Source organism: Pongo abelii, chromosome 20 (assembly GCF_028885655.2).
Source record: "Pongo abelii isolate AG06213 chromosome 20, NHGRI_mPonAbe1-v2.0_pri, whole genome shotgun sequence".
Lineage (NCBI taxonomy): Eukaryota > Metazoa > Chordata > Mammalia > Primates > Hominidae > Pongo > Pongo abelii.
Genome location: NC_072005.2, coordinates 61,932,017 through 61,954,841, shown reverse-complemented (window position 1 = coordinate 61,954,841; position 22,825 = coordinate 61,932,017). Strand labels below are relative to the sequence as shown.

Sequence of the window (22,825 nt, the reverse complement as noted above, 5' to 3'; positions counted from 1 at the left end):
GGGGGCTGCAGGAGGGAGAAAGCGGGGTCCCCAGCAGGTGGGGAGGGGGAGGTGCCTCTTCTCGGCTCGAAGCCGGCGCGAGGCAAAGGCGAGGGCTGGCGGCTGACACATCTGCACGGACGCGGCGCATCTGCTCGGAGGAGAACTGCGGCCGGGGTCGCCCCCCGCCGGCGCGCGCACGCCCAGCCCAGCTGCCGGCAGACACGCGCTCCGCCGCCGCCTCCGGCCGCCCCCCACGCCACCACCCCCGGCTCCCCAAGGGTCCCGCATCCGGAAAGCGAGGTGAGCGAGACCGCACCCCGGTGCGGAAGGGAAACTGAGGCAAGGGGACATGGAGACAGGGAGGAAGGAAGACACAGCCATGTGGATGGGTGGGTGGATGGATGGAAGGATGGATGGACGGAAGGAAGGGCTGAAAACCTTGTAGTCCCGGCTCCCCCAGACGCAGGAGTTCCGGGACCCACATGGGGGCTCCCAGAATTCTGCAGATCTAGGAGTTGGAACTCTGCAGACCCCCAGGGAGAGCTCCTCCGTTCCAGATTTGCAGCCCTTGCCTCTTCCCCAACCTTGGGGACCTGAGAGGCCACACCTGAGTCCTCAGAGACACCGGCGCCAGAGCTGTCAGCCAGCCTGCCCCGCGTTGGGCAATCGGAGCCCCCACCGCCGACCCTGGGAGCCCAGACCCCTCCCAGAAGGTCCGGTCCCCTGGCCCCCAGCGTCGAAGCGCCCAGCATCCCTCTCCCCAGGGATCTAGGAGGAGCCCCTGGGACCGGGCGGCGGCGCCCCCGGCCCCCGCCTTCCGGATCCAGGTGTCCCCCCTCCTCACCCCCCAAGCCCGAAGCCTCGCGTCTCCGAGGCCCCGCGCGCGTCGCCATGGCAACGAGAGTCTATTTTGCGCTGGGAACACACAGCTCCCGCCGCAGCGCCCCCCCACCCCACCAACCCCGGCCTGAATGGGAGTGGGGGACCCGGGAGGGGGCTCGGGGGTCCGGGTCGGGGGTGAGTGGAGACACAGACACTCAGACAGAGATCTGACGACAGCAAACCTGGGACAGAGACAGAGACGTGGAGCCAGGGAGGAGAGACAAGCGGGATGTGGAGACAGAGGGGTGACGGAGACCGGGCGGGGGAAGGAGGGAAATGGAGGCGCGCAGGGAACTGAGGCTCGGAGCTGGGGACAGCCCGGGACAGAGGCGCCGGGACGGAGAGAGACGCGGAGAGAGACGCCGAGATGCGAGGAGACCTGCAGCGAGAGACGAGGGCTGAGACCCCCCTAGAGACAGAGACGGGCGGGGGAGGCGGGGGTCCGGGAGGAGGCGTGGACGGGGCGCCCCGGGACGCGAAGATGCAGAGACCCAGAGGCCCGGAGACAAGCACGCGGGCCGGGCGGCGCAGGGATCTGGGCGGGGGCGCCGGGACCGGCCTCCCTCGCTCGGTCCCTGCCTTCTCCGCGGTCCGCGAGGCACGGCGCCCCCGTGCAGCCCCCAGGGTCTCCCCGCCCCGCCGCCCCTGGCGCCCGGAACTGGGGTCCCCGCGCCCTCCAGCAGGAGCCCGCCCCTTCTCTCTGGGCTTTCCCCACCCGCCTGGGCCCGCCTCCTCTTGAACGCACACCCCTACCCCAAACCGACCTGCCAACCCCAGAAGAGCTCCACCGTTCGCACTCGGACCGGCGCCCGCCCGGCCCAGCCCTGGCCTCTCTCTCCATACCCACTGCGCCCCTCAGCCCCCCACCCACCCCCTGCGGACCCCACTCCAGCCCAGCTCCCGAGACCCCAGAGGCGCCGACTCTCTCGGGCGTCTGTCCCCTCTGTAGGTCAGGTCCTCCCCTCTCTGGCTCTCTCTCCTCTCAGGGTCTCTGAACCCCACTTCTCTAGGACGCTGCATCCCCTCTGAGCATTTGTCTCCTGCCCCCCGCCGGTCTCTTTTGCCTCTCTCTCTGGGTCTCTGTCCCCTCTCTGCGTCTCTGTCCCCTCACTGAGTCTCTGTCCCCCCTCTCTCTCTGGGTCTCTGTCCCCCTCTCTCTCTGGGTCTCTGTCCCCCGTCTCTGGGTCTCTGTCCCCCTGTCTCTAGGTCTCTGTCCCTCTCGCTCTCTCTGGGTCTTTGTGCCCCTGTCTCTGGGTCTGTGTCCCCCTGTCTCTGGGTCTCTGACCCCCTCTCTCTCTGGGTCTCTGACCCCTCTCTGGGTCTCTGTCTCCTCTCTGGGTCTCTGTCTCCTTCTCTCTGGGTCTCTGGTCCCCCTCTCTCTGGGTCTCTGTCCCCCTGTCTCTGGGTCTCTGTCCACCTCTTTCTCTGAGTCTCTGTCCGCCTCTCTCTCTCTGTCTGAGTCTCTGCCCCCTGTCTCTCTAGGTCTCTGTCATCCTCTCTCTCTGGGTCTCTGTTCCCTCTCTCTCTGAGTCTCTGTCCCCCTGTCTTTCTGGATCTCTGTCCCCCTGTCTCAGGGTCTCTGTCCCCCTCTCTCAGGGTCTCTGTCCCCCATCTCTCTGGGTCTCTGTCCCCGTCTGAGTCTCTGTCCCCTCTCTCTGGGTCTCTGTCCCCCATCTCTCTGTGTCTCTGTCCCCATCTCTGGGTTTCTGTCCCCCTGTCTCTCTATTCTCTGTCCCTCTGTCTCTCTGGGTCTCTGTCCCCCCTCTCTGGGTCTCTGTACCCCCTTCTCAAACACACACAATCTGCCCTGCCTCTGGCTCTCTGTCCCCTCTCCCAGGACCTGTTTCCCCTTCAGTATCCCTGTCCCTTTCTCTGAGCTTCTGGGTGTCCTGGCCCCCAGCCCCCAGCCAAGAGGGTTGGGAGGGGACGCAGCAGGTGGAGTGTGCAGCACAGAGCTGGGCAGGGGGCTGGTGGGGGGTGGGGGAGGAGCTCCCAGAAGCCCAGGGACCCTGCCCAGGCTGGCTCTCTGACCTGTGTCCCCACATCTGTGTCTGTCAGGTCCTGAGCTGGGGTGCAGCGGGGCATGCAAGATGCAGACGTGAAGCCTGGGGTCCCGGACCCCTTCCCCCTCAGCTGTGGAGGAGGAGAGCGCCGTTGTGTGCGTGAGAGCCGAGGTGGGGGCGGGTGTGGGGCGGAGGTGTCACATGGCTCCTTCCAGACTCTCCATTGCTGGTGACGGTGTATTTGCACACGTGTGTGCACCCCTGAGGTTGCATGGCTGTGAGCTGTGATGTGTGTGGTCGTGGGCCCACGTGGAGCCAGGTGGGGCAGGTCCCTGGCCCTGTCCCAGAGCTGTAAGTGGTCCCAGTGTGTAGGGGTTGAAATGTGCAGAAGCCCATGTTTGTGTTGTGTGTCCACGTGGGGTGGTGTGTATGTGTGTCCGTGTGCCGGGAGGAGGCCACAGGAGTGCCACCAGGTCCTTTTGTGTTGTGTCTGGGACTATCTGGGTGCCCTGTGCTCTTTGTCAGCGTGTTCGGCAGTGTGTTGTGTCTGGGACTATCTGGGTGCCCTGTGCTCTTTGTCAGCGTGTTCGGCAGTGTGTTGTGTCTGGGACTATCTGGGTGCCCTGTGCTCTTTGTCAGCGTGTTCGGCAGTGTGTTGTGTCTGGGACTATCTGGGTGCCCTGTGCTCTTTGTCAGCGTGTTCGGCAGTGTGTTGTGTCTGGGACTATCTGGGTGCCCTGTGCTCTTTGTCAGCGTGTTCGGCAGTGTGTTGTGTCTGGGACTATCTGGGTGCCCTGTGCTCTTTGTCAGCGTGTTCGGCAGTGTCTCTGCACAGCTTTGTGTCAGGTCAGGGAAGAATTCGTCCAGTGTCTGGATGGGGCCGCTGTGTCTGCAGGTGCACGTCCTCTCTCCACCCACCTATAGGTGCTGCCCTGACCAGGAGGAGTAGAGAAACTGTGTGTGGTGTGTGTGTGTGTGGTGTGTGTGTTGTGTATGTGTGTGTTGTGTGGTTTGTGTGTATGTGGTGTGTGTGTGTCTGTGGTGTGTGTGGTATGTGTGGTGTGTGGTGTGTGTGTGGTGTGTGGTCTGTGTGTGGTGTGTGGGGGGGGTGTGTGGTGTGTGTGTGGTGTGTGGTTTGTGCAGTGTGTGTGGTGTGTGTGGTGTGTGGTGTGTGAGTGTGGTATGTGTGGTGTGTGGTGTGTGTGGTGTGTGTGGTGTGTGCAGTGTATGGGGGGTGTGTGGTGTGTGTGGCATGTGTGGTGTGTGTGGTGTGTGTAGTGTGTGGAGTGTGTGGGGTGTTTGTGGTGTGTGGGGTGTCTGTGTGGTGTGTGTGGTCTGTGTGTGGTGTGTGGTGTCTGTGGTGTATCTGTGGTATGTGTGGTGTGTGTGTGGTGTGTGCAGTGTGTGGTGTGTGGGCTGTGTGTGGTGTGTGTGTGGTGTGTGTGATATGTGGTGTGTGTGGTGTGTGTGTGGGTGTGTGCATCTATGGTGTGTGTGTGGTGTGTGTGGTGTGTGTGTGGTGCGTGTGTGGTGTATGTGTGTGGTGTGTGTGTGGTGTGTGGTGTGTGTGGGAGGTGTGTGCATCTGTGGTGTGTGTTGTGTGGTGTATGTGTGTGTGGTGCCTGTGTGTGGTGTGTGGTGTGTGTCTGTGTTGTGTGTGTTTTGTGTGTGTGATGTGTGGGGTGTGTGTGGTGCATGGTGTGTGTGTGTATGTGTGTTCTGTGTGGTGTGTGTGTGGTGTGTGTGGTGTGTGTATGTGGTCTGTGTGTGGTGTGTGTGTGTATGTGTGGTGTGTGTGTGGTGTGTGGTGTGTGTGTATGTGTGGTGTCTGTGTGTGGTGTGTGTGGTGTGTGTGTATGTGTGGTCTGTGTGTGGTGTGTGTGTATGTGTGGTCTGTGTGGCATGTGTGTGGTGTGGGGGGGTCAGTGTGTGGTGTGTGTGTGGTGTGTGTGTGTGGTGTGTGTATGTGTGGTCTGTGTGGCGTGTGTGTGGTGTGTGTGGTGTGTGTGTATGTGTGTTCTGTGTGGTGTGTGTGGTGTGTGTGTGTGTGGTGTGTGTGTGTGTGGTGGGTGTGTGGTGTGTGTGTGTGGGGTCAGTGTGTGGTGTGCGTGTATGTGTGGTGTGCATGTGGTGTGTGTGTGTGGTGTGTGTATGTGTGGTCTGTGTGGTGTGTGTGTGGTGTGGGGGGTCAGTGTGAGGTGTGTGTGTGGTGTGTGTGTGGTGTGTGTATGTGTGGTCTGTGTGGCGTGTGTGTGGTGTGGGGGGTCAGTGTGAGGTGTGTGTGTATGTGTGGTGTGTGTGTGGTGTGTGTGTGGTGTGTGTATGTGTGGTCTGTGTGGCGTGTGTGTGGTGTGGGGGGTCAGTGTGAGGTGTGTGTGTATGTGTGGTGTGTGTGTGGTGTGTGTGTGGTGTGTGTATGTGTGGTCTGTGTGGCGTGTGTGTGGTGTGGGGGGTCAGTGTGAGGTGTGTGTGTATGTGTGGTGTGTGTGTGGTGTGTGTGTGGTGTGTGTATGTGTGGTCTGTGTGGCGTGTGTGTGGTGTGGGGGGTCAGTGTGAGGTGTGTGTGTGTGTGGTGTGTGTATGTGTGGTCTGTGTGGCGTGTGTGTGGTGTGGGGGGGTCAGTGGGAGGTGTGTGTGTGGTGTGTGGTATGTGTGTGTGTGGTGTGTGTATGTGTGGTCTGTGTGGCGTGTGTGTGGTGTGGGGGGTCAGTGTGAGGTGTGTGTGTGTGTGTGGTGTGTGTGTGGTGTGTGTGTGGTGTGTGTATGTGTGGTCTGTGTGGCGTGTGTGTGGTGTGGGGGGTCAGTGTGAGGTGTGTGTGTGGTGTGTGTGTGGTGTGTGTATGTGTGGTCTGTGTGGCGTGTGTGTGGTGTGGGGGGTCAGTGTGAGGTGTGTGTGTGTGTGGTGTGTGTGTGGTGTGTGTGTGTGTATGGTATGTGTGTGTGTGGTGTGTGTATGTGTGGTCTGTGTGGCGTGTGTGTGGTGTGGGGGGGTCAGTGTGAGGTGTGTGTGTGGTGTGTGGTATGTGTGTGTGTGGTGTGTGTATGTGTGGTCTGTGTGGCGTGTGTGTGGTGTGGGGGGTCAGTGTGAGGTGTGTGTGTGTGGTGTGTGTGTGGTGTGTGTGTGGTGTGTGTATGTGTGGTCTGTGTGTGGTGTGTCTGCGTGTATCGCTGAGTTTGAGAGGAGGTGCACCACTGCTCCTGCTCTCCCTCCCTGTCCCCCTGCTGGAGTTGTCAATGGCCTGGAGCTGTGTCTCCCTGGGTGTGTGCACCACGTGCGTGCAGTTGGAGGAGCCAGTGGGACTCTGTCAGCAGAGGGAGAAATAGTGTCCATGGAGCCTGGCGGAGGCTTGGCACAGAATGCGGAGTGAGCAGAACTGCCAGCCCATACAGCAGCCTCTGTGCAGATGAGACAAAGGCACCCCCCACCTTGCCCAATCAGCTCTCCTAGGTCTGTGGTTTGGCAGGCAGATGGCACCCTTGTGTGAGCTTGAAAGGGGCACTCCTTACCCCAAATGGATGCAGCCCCACTAGCACACGCCCTGGGGAGGCGAGCCCAGCAGGATTTCAGCCTCTCAGCCAGACCCCCTTGTGCAGTGCACGACCTGCCCAACCCTACATGGCAGCCCTCAATGAATCAAGGAATCTGCAGTGCTGCGTGCATGTGCCACTTCTGGAAGGGATGTGTCTCTGTGTGGGGGACAAAGGCATCCATGCTGTACAGGTCACAGTGCTCAGAGACCTGAGTTCAAAGCCCAGCCCCACTCTTTGGGCACCTTGGGTCTCAGGCAAATGATGTGACCTCTTGGAATCCCAGCGTCCTCATCTGAAATGAGTGTGTCAATACACATATATGTGGCCAGCAGAGATGACAGCTATGAAAGTTGCAAAGCAAGTGAGGAATTGGGAGCATGTCTGGGGCTGCTGTTACCGCTAGGACAGGAAGGCTGGCTGAAATGACATGCCAGGGACACCCTGAAGGAAGAGAGAAAGGAGGCAGGTCAGAGCAGGGTCTGTGGAAAGGAAGGGGCTCCCAGACGAAGGAAACAGCAGGTGCACAAGCAGGAAGGTGGAGCGTCTTGAGCATGAACTTGGAAGGTATGAAGGGAAAAGGAAAGGATGAGAAGAGGAGCTACTGGCAGAGTTGGGGTTTTATTCCAGGTGTGACAGGGAACCAGAATGTGGACAGGGGAGTGGTTGATGCCATTTGACCTGTTTCCTTTTTTTTTTTTTTTTTTTTTTCTTGAGATGGAGTCTCACTCTGTCACCCTGGCTGGAGTGCAGTGGTGTGATCTCAGCTCACTGCAACCTGAGCCTCCGGGGTTCAAGCAATTCTCCTGCCTCAGCTTCCCAAGTAGCTGGAATTAAAGGCTCCCGCCACTGCGCCAGGCTCGTTTTTGTATTTTTAGTAGTGACAGGGTTTCACCATGTTGGCCAGGCTGGTCTCGAACTCCTGACCTCAAGTGATCCGCCTGCCTCGGCCTCCCAAAGTGCTGGGATTACAGGCGTGAGCAACCATGCCAGTCCCTGTTACCTTCTTAATTGTGGGGAAATACACCATTTAACCATTCTCAAAGTGTTTGATTCGGTGGCATTAGCGTATCCATGAGGTTGTGGAACCATCACCACTATCTACTTCCAGGGTATTTTCCTCACCACACGAGGAAGCCTGGCCACCCTTTAGCAGTCACTCCCCATCCCCCTGTCCCCAGCTCCGGGCAATTATTAATCGGCTTTCAGTCTCTGTGGATTTGACTATTGTGATATTTCATATTAATGAAATCATACACTACGTGAGCTTTATGGCTGGACTTTTCCACTGAACGTCATGTCTTGAAGGTTGGTTCATGCTGTGGCTTGTATCTCAGCCCTTGGTACCTGTCACGGTTGAGTAATATTCTGTGACATGGGTAGGCCGTCGTTGGTTTGTCAGTTCCTCCATAATGGGTGATTGTATTGTTATCAGTGTTTGGCTGTTGTGCAAGGTGCTGTTATGAACATTCAAGGATAAGTTTTTGTGTGGACACATGTTTTGAATTCTTTGGGGTAGACACTGCAGAGTGGAAGTGCATGGTAATTCTAGTTAACTTTTTTTTTTTTTTTTTTTTTGAGACGGCGTCTCACTCTGTCAGCCCAGGCTGGAGTGCAGTGGCACGATCTCTGCTCACTGCAAGCTCCGCCTCCCGGGTTCACGCCATTCTTCTGCCTGAGCCTCCCGAGTAGCTGGGACTACAGGCACCCACCACCACACCCGGCTAATTTTTTGTAATTTTAGTAGAGACAGGGTTTCACCTGGTTAGCCAGGATGGTCTGAATCTCCTGACCTCATGATCCACCTGCCTCGGCCTCCCAAAGTGCTGGGATTACAGGCGTGAGCCACCACACCCGGCCAACTTTTTTTTTTTTTTTGAGACGGAGTCTCACTCTGTTGCCCAGGCTGGAGTGCAGTGAGTGCAATGGCATAATCTCGGCTCACTGCAACCTCCACTTCCGGAGTTCAAGCGATTCTCCTGCTTCAGCCTCCTGAGTAGCTGGGACCACAGGCACATGCCACCACGCCCGGCTAATTATTTTTGTATTTTTAGTAGAGACGGGGTTTCGTCATATTGGCCAGGCTGGTCTCGAACTCCTGACCGCAAGTGATCCGCCCACTTCGGCCTCCCAAAGTGCTGGGATTACAGGCGTGAGCCACTGGGCCTGGCCCAATTCTAGTTAACTTTTTAAGGAACCACCAAACTCTCTTCCACAGTGTGGGGTCAAGCCACTTCTAAGACTCCCATTAAACACCCAGGAGGAAGTGTCCAGTGGGCAGTGGGGTATTCTAGCACCGAGTCAGGGGAGGGGTCCAAGCTGGAGCTGAAAAGGAAAGGTGAGGCCCCATGCAGGAGGGCGATGAAGCTCACTGAGGCTCTGGAAGGTGAACCTTCCAACCCTCTGCCCCTCCCCACCAGCAGCAATGTTGTTGACAGTGGTGTGGTCCCTAGACACACACACACGATGGAAAGAGGCATATAATAGAAAATAACACCGAGTGATATTTATTGACTCAATCCCATCCACCCCCTCCATCCCTTTATGTGCTTTCATTTCTTCACGGCTTCCTTCATCATTCCTTTTTATTTCTTCACAATTGGCGTCAACATGTGTCCCATTCATTTGTGTCCATCTGCTGACTGTCCCCCTTCACTAGCACGTAAACCCCCGTAAAGGCAGGAACCCTGTGGGCTTATTCACTGCTGCATCCTCAGCCCAGGGAGGCTGCTCAGGAGACATTTATTGAATGAAGATTTGCAGAACAAATGCACATCCGGCGCATCATGCCGGCTCCTGGGAAGCTCTATGGCAGCCTCTCGGCAGCTCGCTCAGGGCAGGGGCTGTTCAGATCAGGTTCTTGCAGAGAGGAAACGTAAGACTCCGTGGGCAGTCACCCCAGACCCCTGGGGGGTTCCTCCTGCAGGTAGAGCTCAGACGTTTCCTTCTCCCATAACCCGAGGCCAGCATCCTTCCCACCCCTATCATCCCTCTATGTCCACGGGGGTGGGCGTGTCTGGGACTTGGCTGGACTGTTGCCATAGAAACAGCTGGAAGACCTGCCCACCACCACAACCACCAACTTCCACCTTTCTTCTCCATCACCTTTTCTCTCTCTTTTGAGACAGGGTCTCACTCTGTCAACTCAGGCTGGAGTGCGGTGGTGAAATCACAGCTCCCTGCAGCCTTGATCTCTGGGGCTCAGGTTATCCTCCCACCTCAGCCTCCTGAGTACCTGGGACTATAGGTGCGCACCACCACGCCCGGCTAATTGTTGTTTGTTTGTTTGTTTGTTTGTTTTTGTAAAGACAGGGTTTTGCTGTGTTGGCGAGGCTGGCTGGTCTCCTGCTTGAGCGATTTGCCCACCTTGGCCTCCAGGAGTGCTGGGATTTACAGGCGTGAGCCACCACACCCGGACCACCCTTTCTCAGCCTGTATCTCCCTTCTGAAATAGTTAGCAGCAGCAGCAAACACTTTCATATTTCACCTGCAATATGCCAGGCACTGTTCTAAGCTCTTTACACATATTCCCTCAGTTCATCCTCCTGGCCACTCAGAGATAACCATCCTTATCCCCATTTTACAGATGGGGAACTGGGGCACAGGGAGCTTAGATAAGAGCCTGTCAGTGTCAGGCAGCTGGCAGGAGGTCCAGTCGGCAGATGAACCACCCTGCTGTGCTTGTGGTTCAGCTGTGGACAGAGACACTTCAAACCCGACGCCGTAAGAGTGGTGTGTGTGCATGTGCATGTCGGGGAGAGAGGGGGAGAGAGAGAGAGAGCACCTAAGATCCCTTGATTATCAGATCTAAATAAAGGAGAGAAATTGGCATTTCGGGGCACTGAGGACCATATGGGTGTAAGTCAGTGGTTCTCCACGGGGGCAGCTGTGGCCTCCTCCCACCAGGGGAACTTTTGGCAATGCCTGGAAACATCTTACATTGTCACAACTCGGGGGAATGTGGTGCTGCTGGCATCGAGAGGGCGCTGCCAAACATCCTACAGTGCTCAGGACAGGCTCTCACCACAAAGCAGCATCGGTCCCCGAATGTCAGTGTTGAAAAACCGTGCACTGCCTCTTACCACTTGCCTGGTCTATAAACTCAAATTCTCAACTTCTCTCTCTCCTCCTCCCTCCCTCTCAACTCCCTCCTCCTACTCCCCTTCTTTTCTCCCTCCTTCCCGGTCTCCCTGACTCCTCCTTTCCCACCCACCCCTCATCTGTCTCCCTTCCTTCCCTCCCTCCGCGGTCCCCACTCCCCTCGCCACCCTCCCCTCCCCTCCCCGCGCCTCCCTCCAGCTGCCTCCCCTGCCCCCTCCTCTTCGCCGCCCCCGTTTCTTCTCCTTACATCGCGCCTCGCCTCGCTTCTCGTCCTAATGTCTGCACACCCCTCTGGTGTCTGTCGACCCTCCCAATCGCTTCTCCTGCATTCATCTGTCGCCTGATCCCGGTTCTGTCCGCCCATGCTCATTTCTCTCCCCCAGCCGTGCCCTGGCGCGTTTCCATTGCTCTCCCATCGTCGACCACCGCGCGTGGGGCGGCCAACTTGGGCCCACGCAGCTCAGCTCCCTCCGCCCTTCCTGCCTCCTGGCGCCTGTTGCTCCCCACACTCTGCCGCCCCCCGCCCGCCCTCCCCAGCCTCTCTGCCCACCCATCTCTACGTTTCTCACCCTCTGACCGTCTCTCTCCCGCCCAGCGCTCCAACCTCTGCTCTCGTTCTCCCCGCAGCCTGGCGGCCCGGTGCGACCCCCTGCAAGCCCCATGCCGGCCCTGCTGCTCCTCGTACTCCTGGCCTCTAGCGCCCGCCAGGCCGGGGCGCGCCCGTCCAACGCCACGAGCGCCGAGCCCGCGGGCCCGCTGCCCGCCCTGCTGGCGCACCTGCGGCGCCTGACCGGGGCGCTGACGGGCGGCGGGGGCGCGGCAAGCCCAGGCGCCAACAGCACCAGGACCGGCCCCGCGGGAGGGGCGGGCGCGGCGGCCCGGGCGCCCCCTCCCGCCGAGCTCTGCCACGGCTACTACGATGTCATGGGCCAGTACGACGCCACCTTCAACTGCAGCACCGGCTCCTACCGCTTCTGCTGCGGCACCTGCCACTACCGCTTCTGCTGCGAGCACCGTCACATGCGCCTGGCGCAGGCCTCCTGCTCCAACTACGACACGCCGCGCTGGGCCACCACGCCGCCGCCGCTAGCTGGGGGCGCCGGGGGCGCTGGGAGTGCGGGCGGCGGGCCAGGGCCCGGCCAGGCCGGGTGGTTGGAAGGGGGCCGGACTGGGGGTGCCGGGGGCCGTGGGGGCGAGGGCCCCGGGGGCAGCACAGCCTACGTCGTGTGCGGGGTCATCAGCTTCGCCCTGGCCGTGGGCGTCGGCGCCAAAGTGGCCTTCAGCAAGGCGTCCCGTGCGCCCCGGGCGCACCGGGAGATCAACGTGCCCAGGTGCGTGTGCTCTCGGGCGGGAGGATACTGCGAGCCTGGGGCGGGGCCCAGCAAGGGAGGTGGAGCCATCCGAGGAGGAGGGGCTGCAGGGATAGGGCGTGGTCAGAGACCCAGGTGGCGGCCGCCGGCGTAGCTGAAGGTGGGCAGGGGCTGAGAAAGTCGCGCCAGAGCCGACCCGGCTGTTGCGGAGTGATGCAGGGAGCGGGAGAAGCTCAGACTCTCATTCATTCGACACATATTTCTTGAGCACCTTCTGTGGGCCAGGAGCTGGAGATACACCAGTGAACAAAACAAGGTCTCTGCCCTGGTGGAAAAGCCTGACTTCCAAATCCAAGTTCACAGCCTACAGGCTGTGTGACGGTGGACAAGTTGCTCAACCTCTCTGTTCCTCAGTTTCCTGTCCGCACAATGAGACTAATCATCGTCCCCACCTATTCGGATTGTAATTAAGTGAGTTGATTCGTGCAGAGTCCTGGCACACCGTAAGGGCTCATTAACTATCAGTGGCCCAGTCCGTAAGCAGGCGAATGCATGTGCGGTATAATTTTAGATGACTGCTGTGAAGAAAATCAGCGGAAAGTGTTGAGAGAGAGGGCGCTGGATTAGAGGAAGTGATCCGAAAAGGCTTCTGAACGGAGACCCGAAGGGAGGGAGCGAACCAGGCAGAGATCTGTGGGCGAGAGGTTTTGGGCAGGGGAACCACGTGCAAAGGCCCTCGGTGGCCTGTAGGGCAGGGAAGCGCCCGTGCAGCTGGCAGCGGTGGGCAGCAGGAGGTGAGGAGAAGCAGGCGGGCCCGGGTTTATCCTAAGTGTGATGGGGCCACTGCAGGGTCCTGAGCTCGGGCGTGATGCCATCTGTCCATTTTTAAAATTATGCGGGCTGCGCGTGAGACTGGATTGTACGGGGCTAGGGTGGGAGTGGGAAGACCCGTGAAGGGGCTGTTGCAATGATCCAGGTGAGAGATTGCAGAGGTGGTGAGTAGTGGTCTGATTTGGGATATGTTTTGGAGGTTCGATCCGTAGGACTGCTGAAAGGTATGAAGGTGGGGGAAAGAAGAATCAAGGTGATTTAATGTTTGAGGTCCGCATCACTGGGTAAATGGAGCACCCTTTGTTGCCATGGGGAAGGCTGCAAAAGGAACGGGAATGAGGTCCCAGATTCAGGGTGGGGCGAGCACACAGGGAAGTGAGAGGGACCACAGAAGCGGTGGCTTCCACACGAGTTAAGGCAGCAGCGCTTCAAGCAGGAAGTGTGGCCCGAGAAAGGGGGTCATTCTAGGGGGCGGGGCCAACGAGAAAGGGGCGTGGCCAAAGGCGAAAAAAGCAGACTGAGTGACAGATTACCCAAGGGCGAGAGCAGGGAGCGGAAAGAAGCCTGGGCCTTCCCGGTACCCCTGCCACCCTCAGGCCCCAGGCCGCTGACCACCTCTCTGCCACCTTTAGAGCTCTGGTGGACATTCTGAGACATCAGGCGGGGCCTGGGACCCGCCCGGACCGGGCCCGAAGCAGCTCCCTGACCCCGGGGATCGGCGGTCCCGACAGCATGGCCCCCAGGACGCCCAAGAACCTCTACAACACCGTGAAGACCCCCAACCTCGGTGAGTGGCACGTGGGATCCGGCGCAGCCTCCGTCTATGGCCACGCCCCTTCATCCTGTAGCCCCGCCCTCCATGGCGGCTCCACCCCCATCGCCCAGGACCCGCCCTCACCCCTCTACGCCCGCCTTGTACCGCCGGGTCCTGCCCTGCAAAAGGCGGACGGGGGCTAGGAACTCCGTAGAGAGCCAGACCCTCTCCTTGCCCTCCTGTGGACCCCCCTGGGTAGGCTCCATGGGCACCTTGGTGACGTAGGTTTAGACATTCTCAAGCCACTGCGCTCAGTGTCAGACCACCCAACAGCCAACTACACACAACGGCACAACTACCAAATTCGAATTTGTCAGGAGCCAGACCGACTGGGTTTGAATCCTGACTCTGCCACTGTGTGACCTGGGGCAAGTGACTTCACCTCTCTGGGCCTCAGTTTCTCCATCCGTAAAATGAGAAACATAACAATACTCACTTCATGGGGTTACGGTGAAGAGCAAATGAATTGGCAAGGCAGGTGTTTAGAATAATGTGTAACACAGAAAAAAATACTATGTAAGTGTGGGCTATTGCTATTCTTAAATATATATAATTACATATTTAAAATATGATATATCATATTTAATATTATATATCATTTAAATATGATCTATATCATTATAATTTACGATGAGTGCATCAGTGGAGAAGTCCAAGGAGCTGTCAGGGGAACTGAGAAGATGTGGTCTGGTTTGGGGGCAGAAGGGCTTCTCAGAGGGGGAGGTATTTGAGCAAAGGCCTGGAGGAGGAGAGGCGTTAGAAGGGCTTCTCCAAGGGGAAGGTATTTGAGCAAAGGCCTGGAGGAGGAGAGGAGTTACTGGGGCTGGGAAGCTCTGGGTGGCAGAGCTTGTGAGGTGGCCAGACTTGAGGCCAGGGAGAAGGTGGTTGGTGACCTCAAAGAGGGCCTTGAGCGCCAGGCTGGGCTGAGGAACTCCGCCTCCGTCCTGAGGGTGATGGAGAGCTGCGGAGTTCGAGCAGAGGAGCAACACAGCCAGCAGTGGGTGGGAGAACCGGTCCTCTGGAACCCATGCGAAGGGCAGAGATGGGAGGAAAGAGGCCCAGGAGGAGGCTGGGATGATGGTCCAGGCAGCAAGAGGACGAGGATGGAGCTGGGGTCAGGGGTGGAGAGGAAAAGAGACATCTGAGCTGGATCTTGAGGCAGATGGGAAGAAGGGCTTCAAGGCAGTGAGAACAGCATGGTGGCATGTGCAAAGGCCCTGTGGCAGGACCACGCTGGGCTCACTGGAGAGAGCAGTGGGGCTTGAGGGAAGGGATGGGAGATGGGGCTGCAGACATCCAGTGGGTCCAGGTTTTGAAGCCTCAAACACCATTCCTGGGTTCAACTTTGTCCCGTGGGTGATGGCGAGCCATGGGAAGCCTGTTGAGCAGTGGAAGGGCAGTTACTTTGGTGAGGCTGATCATGGAGATGGATGGGCTGGATGGCCAGAGGCTGCTTTGGTGATCCAGGAGGGAGAGGACGCATCAGGGCAGAGATTCAGATGTCAGGAGGAACCAAGTGGACATGAGTGGGAGGTGGAGGGAAGTAGCAAGGCGACCCCCTCAGATCTCTAGCCTGGGCACCAGGGAGGGGGGTGCTAGGAACTTGGGACAGACCACTTACCCAGCCCTGAGCCTGTGCCCACACTTTCCACTTCAAGACCCCCAGCCTCAGTTTCCCCCATGTGGCCAATGGCATGGGTTGATCTGTGGAGCTCTAACGAGGTCCTGAATGTGGGGCCGACCTTGGGGCCAGAGTTCTTCCCAGAGATCAGGGCCATGGTGCCAGCTGGGAGTCAGCGATGGCAGTGACATCACCTCCCTTCTCGGTCCCCCCAGATAATCTGCACCACCACTACCTGCACCTCAACGTCAACAGCCCCAAACGCCACGCCGCCACACTGGGTACTGAAGAGGGCCTGGCTGCAGGAAAGAGCAGGCCTCCTTCCCTTCCCCCTTTGTGTTGGGCCAGCCATGCCAGGTGCCCAGTATAGAACAGGAGTGAGACCCCTGTGAACCCAGTCCTCATGGTGCTCATGGTCTGGCCAGGTCACCAAATGAGCCTGTTTCCTCGTGTGGACGCCAAAAGTGGTCATCTCTCTCCCACATTGTTGAGGAGAAGGTGCATGGAGCCTGGGGCCAGGCACTCAGTGGGGGCTGACAAATGCCCGGTGCCCCCCTCTTGGGGCCCTCTTCCCCAGCATCAAGCCTGTCTCCTGGAGCAGAGGGGCTGGGGTGAGAAGAGGGAGCCTGAACTGCTGGAACTGTGATGGGCTACAGTCTCAGATTTCTAACTCCCCAAAGAACTGCTGGGTCTGAGGGAAGAGGGGCTGCAGGCCTGGACGCCTGGATCTGAGGGAGGAGGACTGAGCCTGGATCCTGGGTCTGAGGGTGGAGGGGCTGGGGCCTGGACTCCTGGGTCCGAGGGAGGAGGGAGCTGGGGTCTATATTCCTGGGTCTGAGGTTGGAAGGGCTGGGGCCTGGACTCCTGGGTCTGATGGAGGAGGGGCTGGGGGCCTGGACTCCTGGGTCTGATGGAGGAGGGGCTGGGGGTCTGGACGCCTGGGTCTGAGGGAGGAGGGGCTGAAGCGTGAACTCCTGGGCCTGAGGGAGGAGGGGCTGAGGCCTGGACTCCTGGGCCTGAGGGAGGAGGGGCTGAGGCCTGGACTCCTGGGCCTGAGGGAGGAGGGACTGAGGCCTGGATTCCTGGGTCTGAGAGAGGAAGGGCTGGGGGCCTGGACGCCTAGGTCTGAGGGAGGAGGGGCTGGGGTCTGGACACCTGGGTCTGAGGGAGGAGGGGCTGAGGTGTGGACTCCTGGGTCTGAGGGAGGAGGGGCTGGGGTCTGGATGCCTGGGTCTGAGGGAGGAGGGGCTGGGGTCTGGACGCCTGGGTCTGAGGGAGGAGGGGCTGAGGTGTGGACTCCTGGGTCTGAGGGAGGAGGGGCTGGGCCTGGACTCCTGGGTCTGAAGGAAGAGGGGCTGGGTTTCTGGACTCCTGGGTCTGATGGAGCAGGGGCTGGGGGCCTGGACTCCTGGGTCTGAGGAAGCTGACTGACCCTGGCCCTGCCCCCTCTAACCCAGACTGGCGAGCCTTGCCGCCGCCCAGCCCCTCCTTGCACTACTCCACGCTGTCCTGCTCTCGGTCCTTCCACAACCTCTCGCATCTGCCCCCGTCCTACGAGGCTGCCGTGAAATCTGAGCTGAACCGCTACTCTTCCCTCAAGAGGCTGGGTGAGTCCTAGCAAGGGCAGCGCGGCGGTGAAGGGGAGGGGGCGGGGCCAGAGCCTGGGTTCAGGACCGTGGACAGTGGCCCAAGAGCCTTCCAATGGTTTAGATTCTCTCCCAGGTTTTACTCCAAGTTGGTTCTAGAATTACCTGAGGTACTTTTGTATCAGAATCACTTCTGATTTTTTTTTTTTAATGCAACCTTCTGGTCTCCCCTCCCAGGACATATTATTGTGTTCATCAGGACTTGGACTTGCAATTAATAGAAATACTACTTAAGCTAAAGGAAAAAAAATATGTTGACTTGATCATGGAAAATTTACAGGTCACCAGATTGCGATGTGGCTGTTTTGGGGGCTCAAGAGCTGTCTCTTAGCTCTCTACGCAACCAGCGGGCCTCATTTTCAGACAGTCTCCCCTCGTGGTGGCAACGATCCCCCTGCAGATGTTCAGGCTGCCGTTCTACCAGCTCAGGGACCCTGGCAGAAAAGAGTCTCTCCCAACAATTCCGGCAAAAAATCCCAGGCCTGGATGCCACTGGTGCAAGCTGGGTCACATGCCCATCCCTGAACCCATTCCTGTGACTCTCATTGGACATTTTGCAGTCCGTGGCCCGTTTCTGGCAGTGGAGCAGCCTTCAAACATCTTAAACTGAGAGCCTCACTAGGAAACATTTTTTCTTCTTTATTACCATTATGTTTTCAAGACAGGGTCTCACTCTGTCACCCAGGCTTGGATGTAGTGGCATGATCATCGTTCACTGCAGCCTCTACCTCCCCAGGCTCCAGCATGATCCTCCCACATCAGCCTCCCGGGTAGCTGGAACTAAGAGCTCGCGGGGCCACGCCTGGCTAATTTTTGTGTTTTTTGTAGAGACAGGTTTTCACTGGGTTGCCCAGGCTGGCCTCAAACTCCTGGGTTCAAGCAAGCCACCCACCTTGTCCTCTCAGAGTGCTGAGATTACAGGAGTGACCCACCATACCCAGCTAGAAACAATTGTTTTTTTTTTTTTTTTTGAGACAGAGTCTCACTCTGTCGCTCAGGCTGGAGTGCAGTGGCATGATCTTGGCTCACTGCAACCGCTGCCTGCCGAGTTCAAGTGATTCTCCTGCCTTAGCCTCCTGAGTAGCTGGGATTACAGGCGCCCGCCACCACACCTGGCTAATTTTTGTATTTTTAGTAGAGACGGGGTTTCACCATGTTGGTGAGGCTGGTCTCAAACTCCTGACTTTGTGATCCACTCACATCAGCCTCCCAAAGTGCTGAGATTACAGGCGTGAGCCACTATGCCCAGCGTTTTTTGTTTTGTTTCATTTTGCTTTTTGTTTTTTTGAGACGGAGTTTCACTCTTGTTGCCCAGGCTGGAGTGCAATGGCACCATCTCGGCTCACTGCAACCTCTAGCTCCTGGGTTCAAACGATTCTCCTGCCTCACTCTCAAGAGTAGCTGGGATTACAGGCACACACCACCACTCCCAGCTAATTTTTGTATTTTTAATAGAGACGGGGTTTCACCATGTTGGTCAGGCTGGTCTTGAACTCCTGACTTCAGATGACCCACCTGCCTCGGCCTCCCAAAGTGCTGGGATTACAGGCGTGAGCCACCGTGCTCAGCCCAGAAACAATTTTCATATTGTGACCCGTGAGACACACACACACACACATATATGTATATATTTTTAATTACAGGAAGGCTTTGAAACTTTTTATTATGGACATTTGCAAACATACATGCGAGTAGAGAGTGTTCCCATCACTCAGCCTTAATAATTAGCCACATTTTGTTAATCTATCCTCCCTCCACCCCACTTTTTGGTGGATCCTTTTTTTTTTTTTTTTTTTTTTTTAACGAGACAAAGTCTCACTCTTTTGCCCAGGCTGGAGTGCAGTGGTGTAATCATGGCTCACTGCAGGCTTAACTTTCTGGACTCAAGCAATCCTCCAACGTCAGCCTCCCGAGTAACTGGGACTACAAGCATGAGCCACCATGCTTAGCTAATTTTTTCTTTTTTTTTTTTTTTTTTGTGGAGATGAAGTCTCACTATATTGCCCAGGTCGGTCTTGAACTCCCGGGCTCAAGGGACCCTCCTGTTCAATCACCCAAAGTACTGGGATTACAGGAGTGAGCCACCTCATCTGACCTTGGTGGATTCTTTTAAACTAAATCTCATCCTTTAATATTTCAATCACACACACACATACACGTCTGAAGTAAGAATTTTATGAACCAACACTTACCCCTGATTCCCTTATTACATCAACACTTTCTGATAGTTTTCTCTTCTGTTCTATTTGATTTCATTTTTCAAAATGCTGCTCACTACCCGCAAAATCAACTTCACAATGTGTAACAGGTCACAACTCCAAGTGTGAATCACATTGCTACAGGATGAGAGGGGTTCAGTGGTTCCCCAAAAGGAAGAGTTGGGTTCTACTCCCAAAAGAAGGGATAGGCAGAGGCAGCGGTGGAAAAAAAAGAAGAGGAAGTCCTCCACATCTACTGACCCAGCATTGTGGGTTGGGCCTGGGAATCTGCATTTTGGCCACACAGCTAGCCTGATGCCCGGGATCCTTGTGGGGGCACAAGGAGCATAGGAGCGGGATGCGAGGAGGTGTGAGGGGGAGGGCTCTGGATGCGCAGGGGACCCACCGCTGTGGCTTTTCCCCCTCTCCCCGCAGCCGAGAAGGATCTGGACGAGGCCTACCTGAAGCGCCGGCCCCTGGAGTTGCCCCGCGGCACGCTGCCCCTGCACGCGCTGCGGCGGCCGGGCACCGGGGGTGGCTACCGCATGGAGGCCTGGGGCGGTCCGGAGGAGCTGGGCCTGGCGCCCGCGCCCAACCCCCGGCGGGTCATGTCCCAGGAGCACCTGCTGGGCGATGGTGGCCGTTCGCGCTACGAGTTCACGCTGCCGCGCGCGCGCCTCGTGTCGCAGGAGCACCTGCTGCTGTCCTCGCCCGAGGCCCTGCGCCAGAGTCGCGAGCACCTGCTGTCGCCCCCGCGCAGCCCCGCGCTGCCCCCCGACCCCACCGCCCGGGCCAGCCTGGCCGCCTCGCACTCCAACCTGCTGCTGGGGCCCGGGGGGCCCCCAACACCGCTGCGCGGGCTGCCGCCACCGTCCAGCCTGCACGCCCACCACCACCACGCCCTGCACGGCTCGCCGCAGCCCGCCTGGATGTCCGACGCCGGCGGGGGCGGGGGCACACTGGCCCGCAGGCCGCCCTTCCAGCGCCAGGGCACGCTGGAGCAGCTGCAGTTCATCCCGGGCCACCACCTGCCCCAGCACCTGCGCACGGCCAGCAAGAACGAGGTGACTGTCTGAGGCCAGGGCCGGGGCTGGGGGGCTGCGGCCTCCCGGGCCCCCCGTCCCAGCCTGGATCCCCCGACACAGGCGCACACGTGCCAGGGGCCTGGGGCCCAGATCGGCCCTTGGACAGGAGTCAAAGCCTCCTTCTGGGATGTCCTGGCAGACAAGATTCCTCCTCCTATTACGTCACCGCTTGAGCCAAGGCCTCCTTCCCATGATGTCATCCCAGAGGAAGAGGCCAGCCCATGAGGTCATCACTAGCAAAAGTATCTGTGTTCTGTGATGTCATCACAGGGACAAAGCCTCCTTCCCATGAGGTCATCCCAGAGGAAGAGGCCAGCCCGTGAGGTCATCGCTGGAGGCCATGTCCATGTTCTATGGTGTCCTCAGAGGCTTCCTTCTTGTGGTGTAGTAACAGAGACCATGCCTTGTTCCATGGCATTCCTTCCTGTGGCGTCACTGCAGAGACAATCTCACCTGGATGATGTCATCTCTAACTCCAAGGCCTCTTTTGACATCATCGCCATGGGGAAGATATTTTCTCCCTGTGTCTTTGCAGCAGAGAAGATGCCTCTGTTCTACAATGTCATCATTACAGACAAAGCCATCTTCCTGGGACACGTCGCAGGGGAAAATGCCTCACCAATTGTGTCCTCACTAGACGTAAGGTCTCCTTTTCACAGCATCATCACAGGGACCCTGCCTCCTTCCTGTGATGCCATCACCAGAGAAGGTGCCTTGCCCTATGACGTCATCAGAGGGACCGTGCCTCTTCCTGTGATGTCATCACCAGAGATGACCACCCACTCTGGGACCTCTCCAGGAGGAGGTCCCTTCTGTGATGTCGCCCAGAGGCTATGTGCTCTGAGATGGCACAAAGAGATGCCTCCACTGCTGCCACCATGTTGTAGAAGGCAGGGCAGGCCCAGAGTCCAGGACCACCCCAGGGAAGATGCCAGAGAGCAGAGAGGGGCCCTGTCCTGAGATGTTGTCTGAAGGAAGCATCACTGGGGAGCCGCCCATGTGGAGGGCCTCCTCCAGAGATGATGGTCTGTGTAGGCTGTTGGCAGTGACACCCCTACTCCCAATGCTGTGATAGCATCACCAGAGCTTCCTCCTCAGAGGCACTGCCCACTCTGGAAGGCCATCGGTATTGATGGTGTCACCAGAGTTACTGCCTTGTCCCACCATGACTTAGCTTGGTTGCTCCCTCCCCAGACTCCAGGGACATGCCCAGCAGGATCTCTGCCAGACCCTCTGAGGGGAAATGGGGCCTTGGATCCCATACCTGTGCCATAACTCCTCAGAGACAGGAGGCTTCTGCTCCCAGGAGGCCACTCTGGATCATCAGGATCCTGGAGTTCTGGCACTCATAGGTGTCCCATAGCCTGGCCTCACTTTTCTTTCTGCCATATCTAGAGACAATCGCCTCTGTCAACAAAGTCCTAGCCTTCTACTGGGGGGAGGTGCTTGGGGTACACCTACTCTTGCCCTCGCTGACACTGTCAGCATCACACAACACCCGCCACTCATGATGGCACTGCACCCGGGGTCAAGTGTTACCCATGTCTGAGGATGGAATCCTTCCCCAGGATTCCCTACGACCCACAACTATGGTATCATCTTCTTCCAGGGTTTACCATGACTAATGGTGTCACCATCTCCCAAGACTCCCCATAGCCAATGGTGTCACCATCCTCCATGATTCCTCACAACCATGGTGTCATCATCTTTCAGGAGCCACCACAGCTGACGGTGTCATCATCTCCTAGATTCCACCATGACCAATGATGACATTACCTTCCAGAATCCACTATGCCTGACAGAGACATCCTCTACTGAAATCCACTAGGACTGATGATGCCACCATTTCCCATAATCCCTCATGATTTTGGTGTCATCACCTCCCAAGACCCATGATGCCCAATAGTGTCATCATCATTTGCAGGGATCCATGGTGTCATCATCTCCAGGGATCCACTTCAAACATGTGCCACCACCTCCCAGGATTTCATTCAACCATGTGCCACTACCTCCCAGTATCCACTTCAACTATGGTGTTATCACCTGCCAGGATCCACGAGAGCCAATGCTGTCACCATCCACTAGGATCCACCATAACCCTGGTGTCATCATCTCCTGTGATCCATGAGGTCCAGTGCTGTCACCATCCACTAGTATCCATCATAACCCTGGTGTCATCATCTCCCAGGATCCATGAGGTCCAGTGCTGTCACCACCCACTAGGATCCACCATAACCCTGGTGTCATCATCTCCCAGGATCCATGAGGTCCAGTGCTGTCACCATCCACTAGGATCCACCATGACCCTGGTGTCATCATCTCCCAGGATCCATGAGGTCCAGTGTTGTCACCATCTACTAAGATCCACCATAACCCTGGTGTCATCATCTCCTGTGATCCATGAGGTCCAGTGCTGTCACCATCCACTGGAATCCACCATAACCCTGGTGTCATCCCAGAGTCCACTGCAACCATGTGCCATCATCCCCCAAGAGCCATCATCTTAGGAGCCAAGTACCGTGATGGGCTGTATTTCAGTTGTCCTCTGGGGCCGCATGGTACTTACAGTTGTTCACTTAAGGGGAACCAGCACAACAGGCCATATTCTCGTTTCCACAAAAAGGACAGGGGTGGGGCCAGCTCTCCCCCTCTGATGACTTCACCCCTACTCTGGCCCTCCTACGTCACTGCCTCACTCCTGACCGAGGATGATGCTTGCATCAATCCCACTACAGATGTGGCCTCAGCCAACCTCACCTTACCCCCCGGTGAGGCACCCAGGCCCCTCCTGACAGCAGCGCTGCCCCTCACCCAGCCATCTGAT

The 22,825-nt window shown here is 57.7% G+C and overlaps 2 protein-coding genes across 3 annotated transcripts; both read left to right on the top strand.

Annotated features, from left to right (window-relative positions):
- Window positions 1-36: 36 nt before the first annotated feature.
- SHISA7 (shisa family member 7) lies at window positions 37-20,006 on the top strand. Of its 2 annotated transcripts, none has more exons than XM_054539085.2 (5): window positions 37-282; window positions 11,124-11,827; window positions 13,270-13,424; window positions 16,530-16,679; window positions 19,352-20,006. In XM_054539085.2, exons 2-5 carry the CDS (start codon window positions 11,157-11,159, stop codon window positions 19,990-19,992), a joined length of 1,617 nt encoding a protein of 538 aa, XP_054395060.1. In that variant the 5' UTR covers window positions 37-282; window positions 11,124-11,156; the 3' UTR covers window positions 19,993-20,006. The 2 variants fall into 2 exon arrangements, with proteins under 2 accessions (XP_054395060.1, XP_054395059.1); XM_054539084.2 differs by lacking the exon at window positions 37-282 and adding an exon at window positions 1,779-3,022.
- Window positions 20,007-20,259: 253 nt separating this feature from the next.
- LOC100939332 (uncharacterized) lies at window positions 20,260-21,898 on the top strand. The gene has a single exon (XM_009233143.3). The coding sequence runs from the start codon at window positions 20,260-20,262 to the stop codon at window positions 20,959-20,961; it is 702 nt and encodes a 233-aa protein (XP_009231418.3). The 3' UTR covers window positions 20,962-21,898.
- The last annotated feature ends 927 nt before the right edge of the window (window positions 21,899-22,825 follow it).

What these genes read in the sequence shown, in the direction of transcription:
- SHISA7 (XM_054539084.2), top strand. Translation starts at nt 2,948, where the DNA reads ATGCAAGATGCAGACGTGAAGCCTGGGGTCCCGGACCCCTTCCCCCTC. An exon ending in GAGGAGGAGAGCGCCGTTGT is followed by an intron (nt 3,023 to 11,123) that starts GTGCGTGAGAGC and finishes TTCTCCCCGCAG; the next exon opens with CCTGGCGGCCCGGTGCGACC. An exon ending in CGTGAAGACCCCCAACCTCG is followed by an intron (nt 13,425 to 16,529) that starts GTGAGTGGCACG and finishes CCTCTAACCCAG; the next exon opens with ACTGGCGAGCCTTGCCGCCG.
- LOC100939332 (XM_009233143.3), top strand. Translation starts at nt 20,260, where the DNA reads ATGTCATCACAGGGACAAAGCCTCCTTCCCATGAGGTCATCCCAGAGG.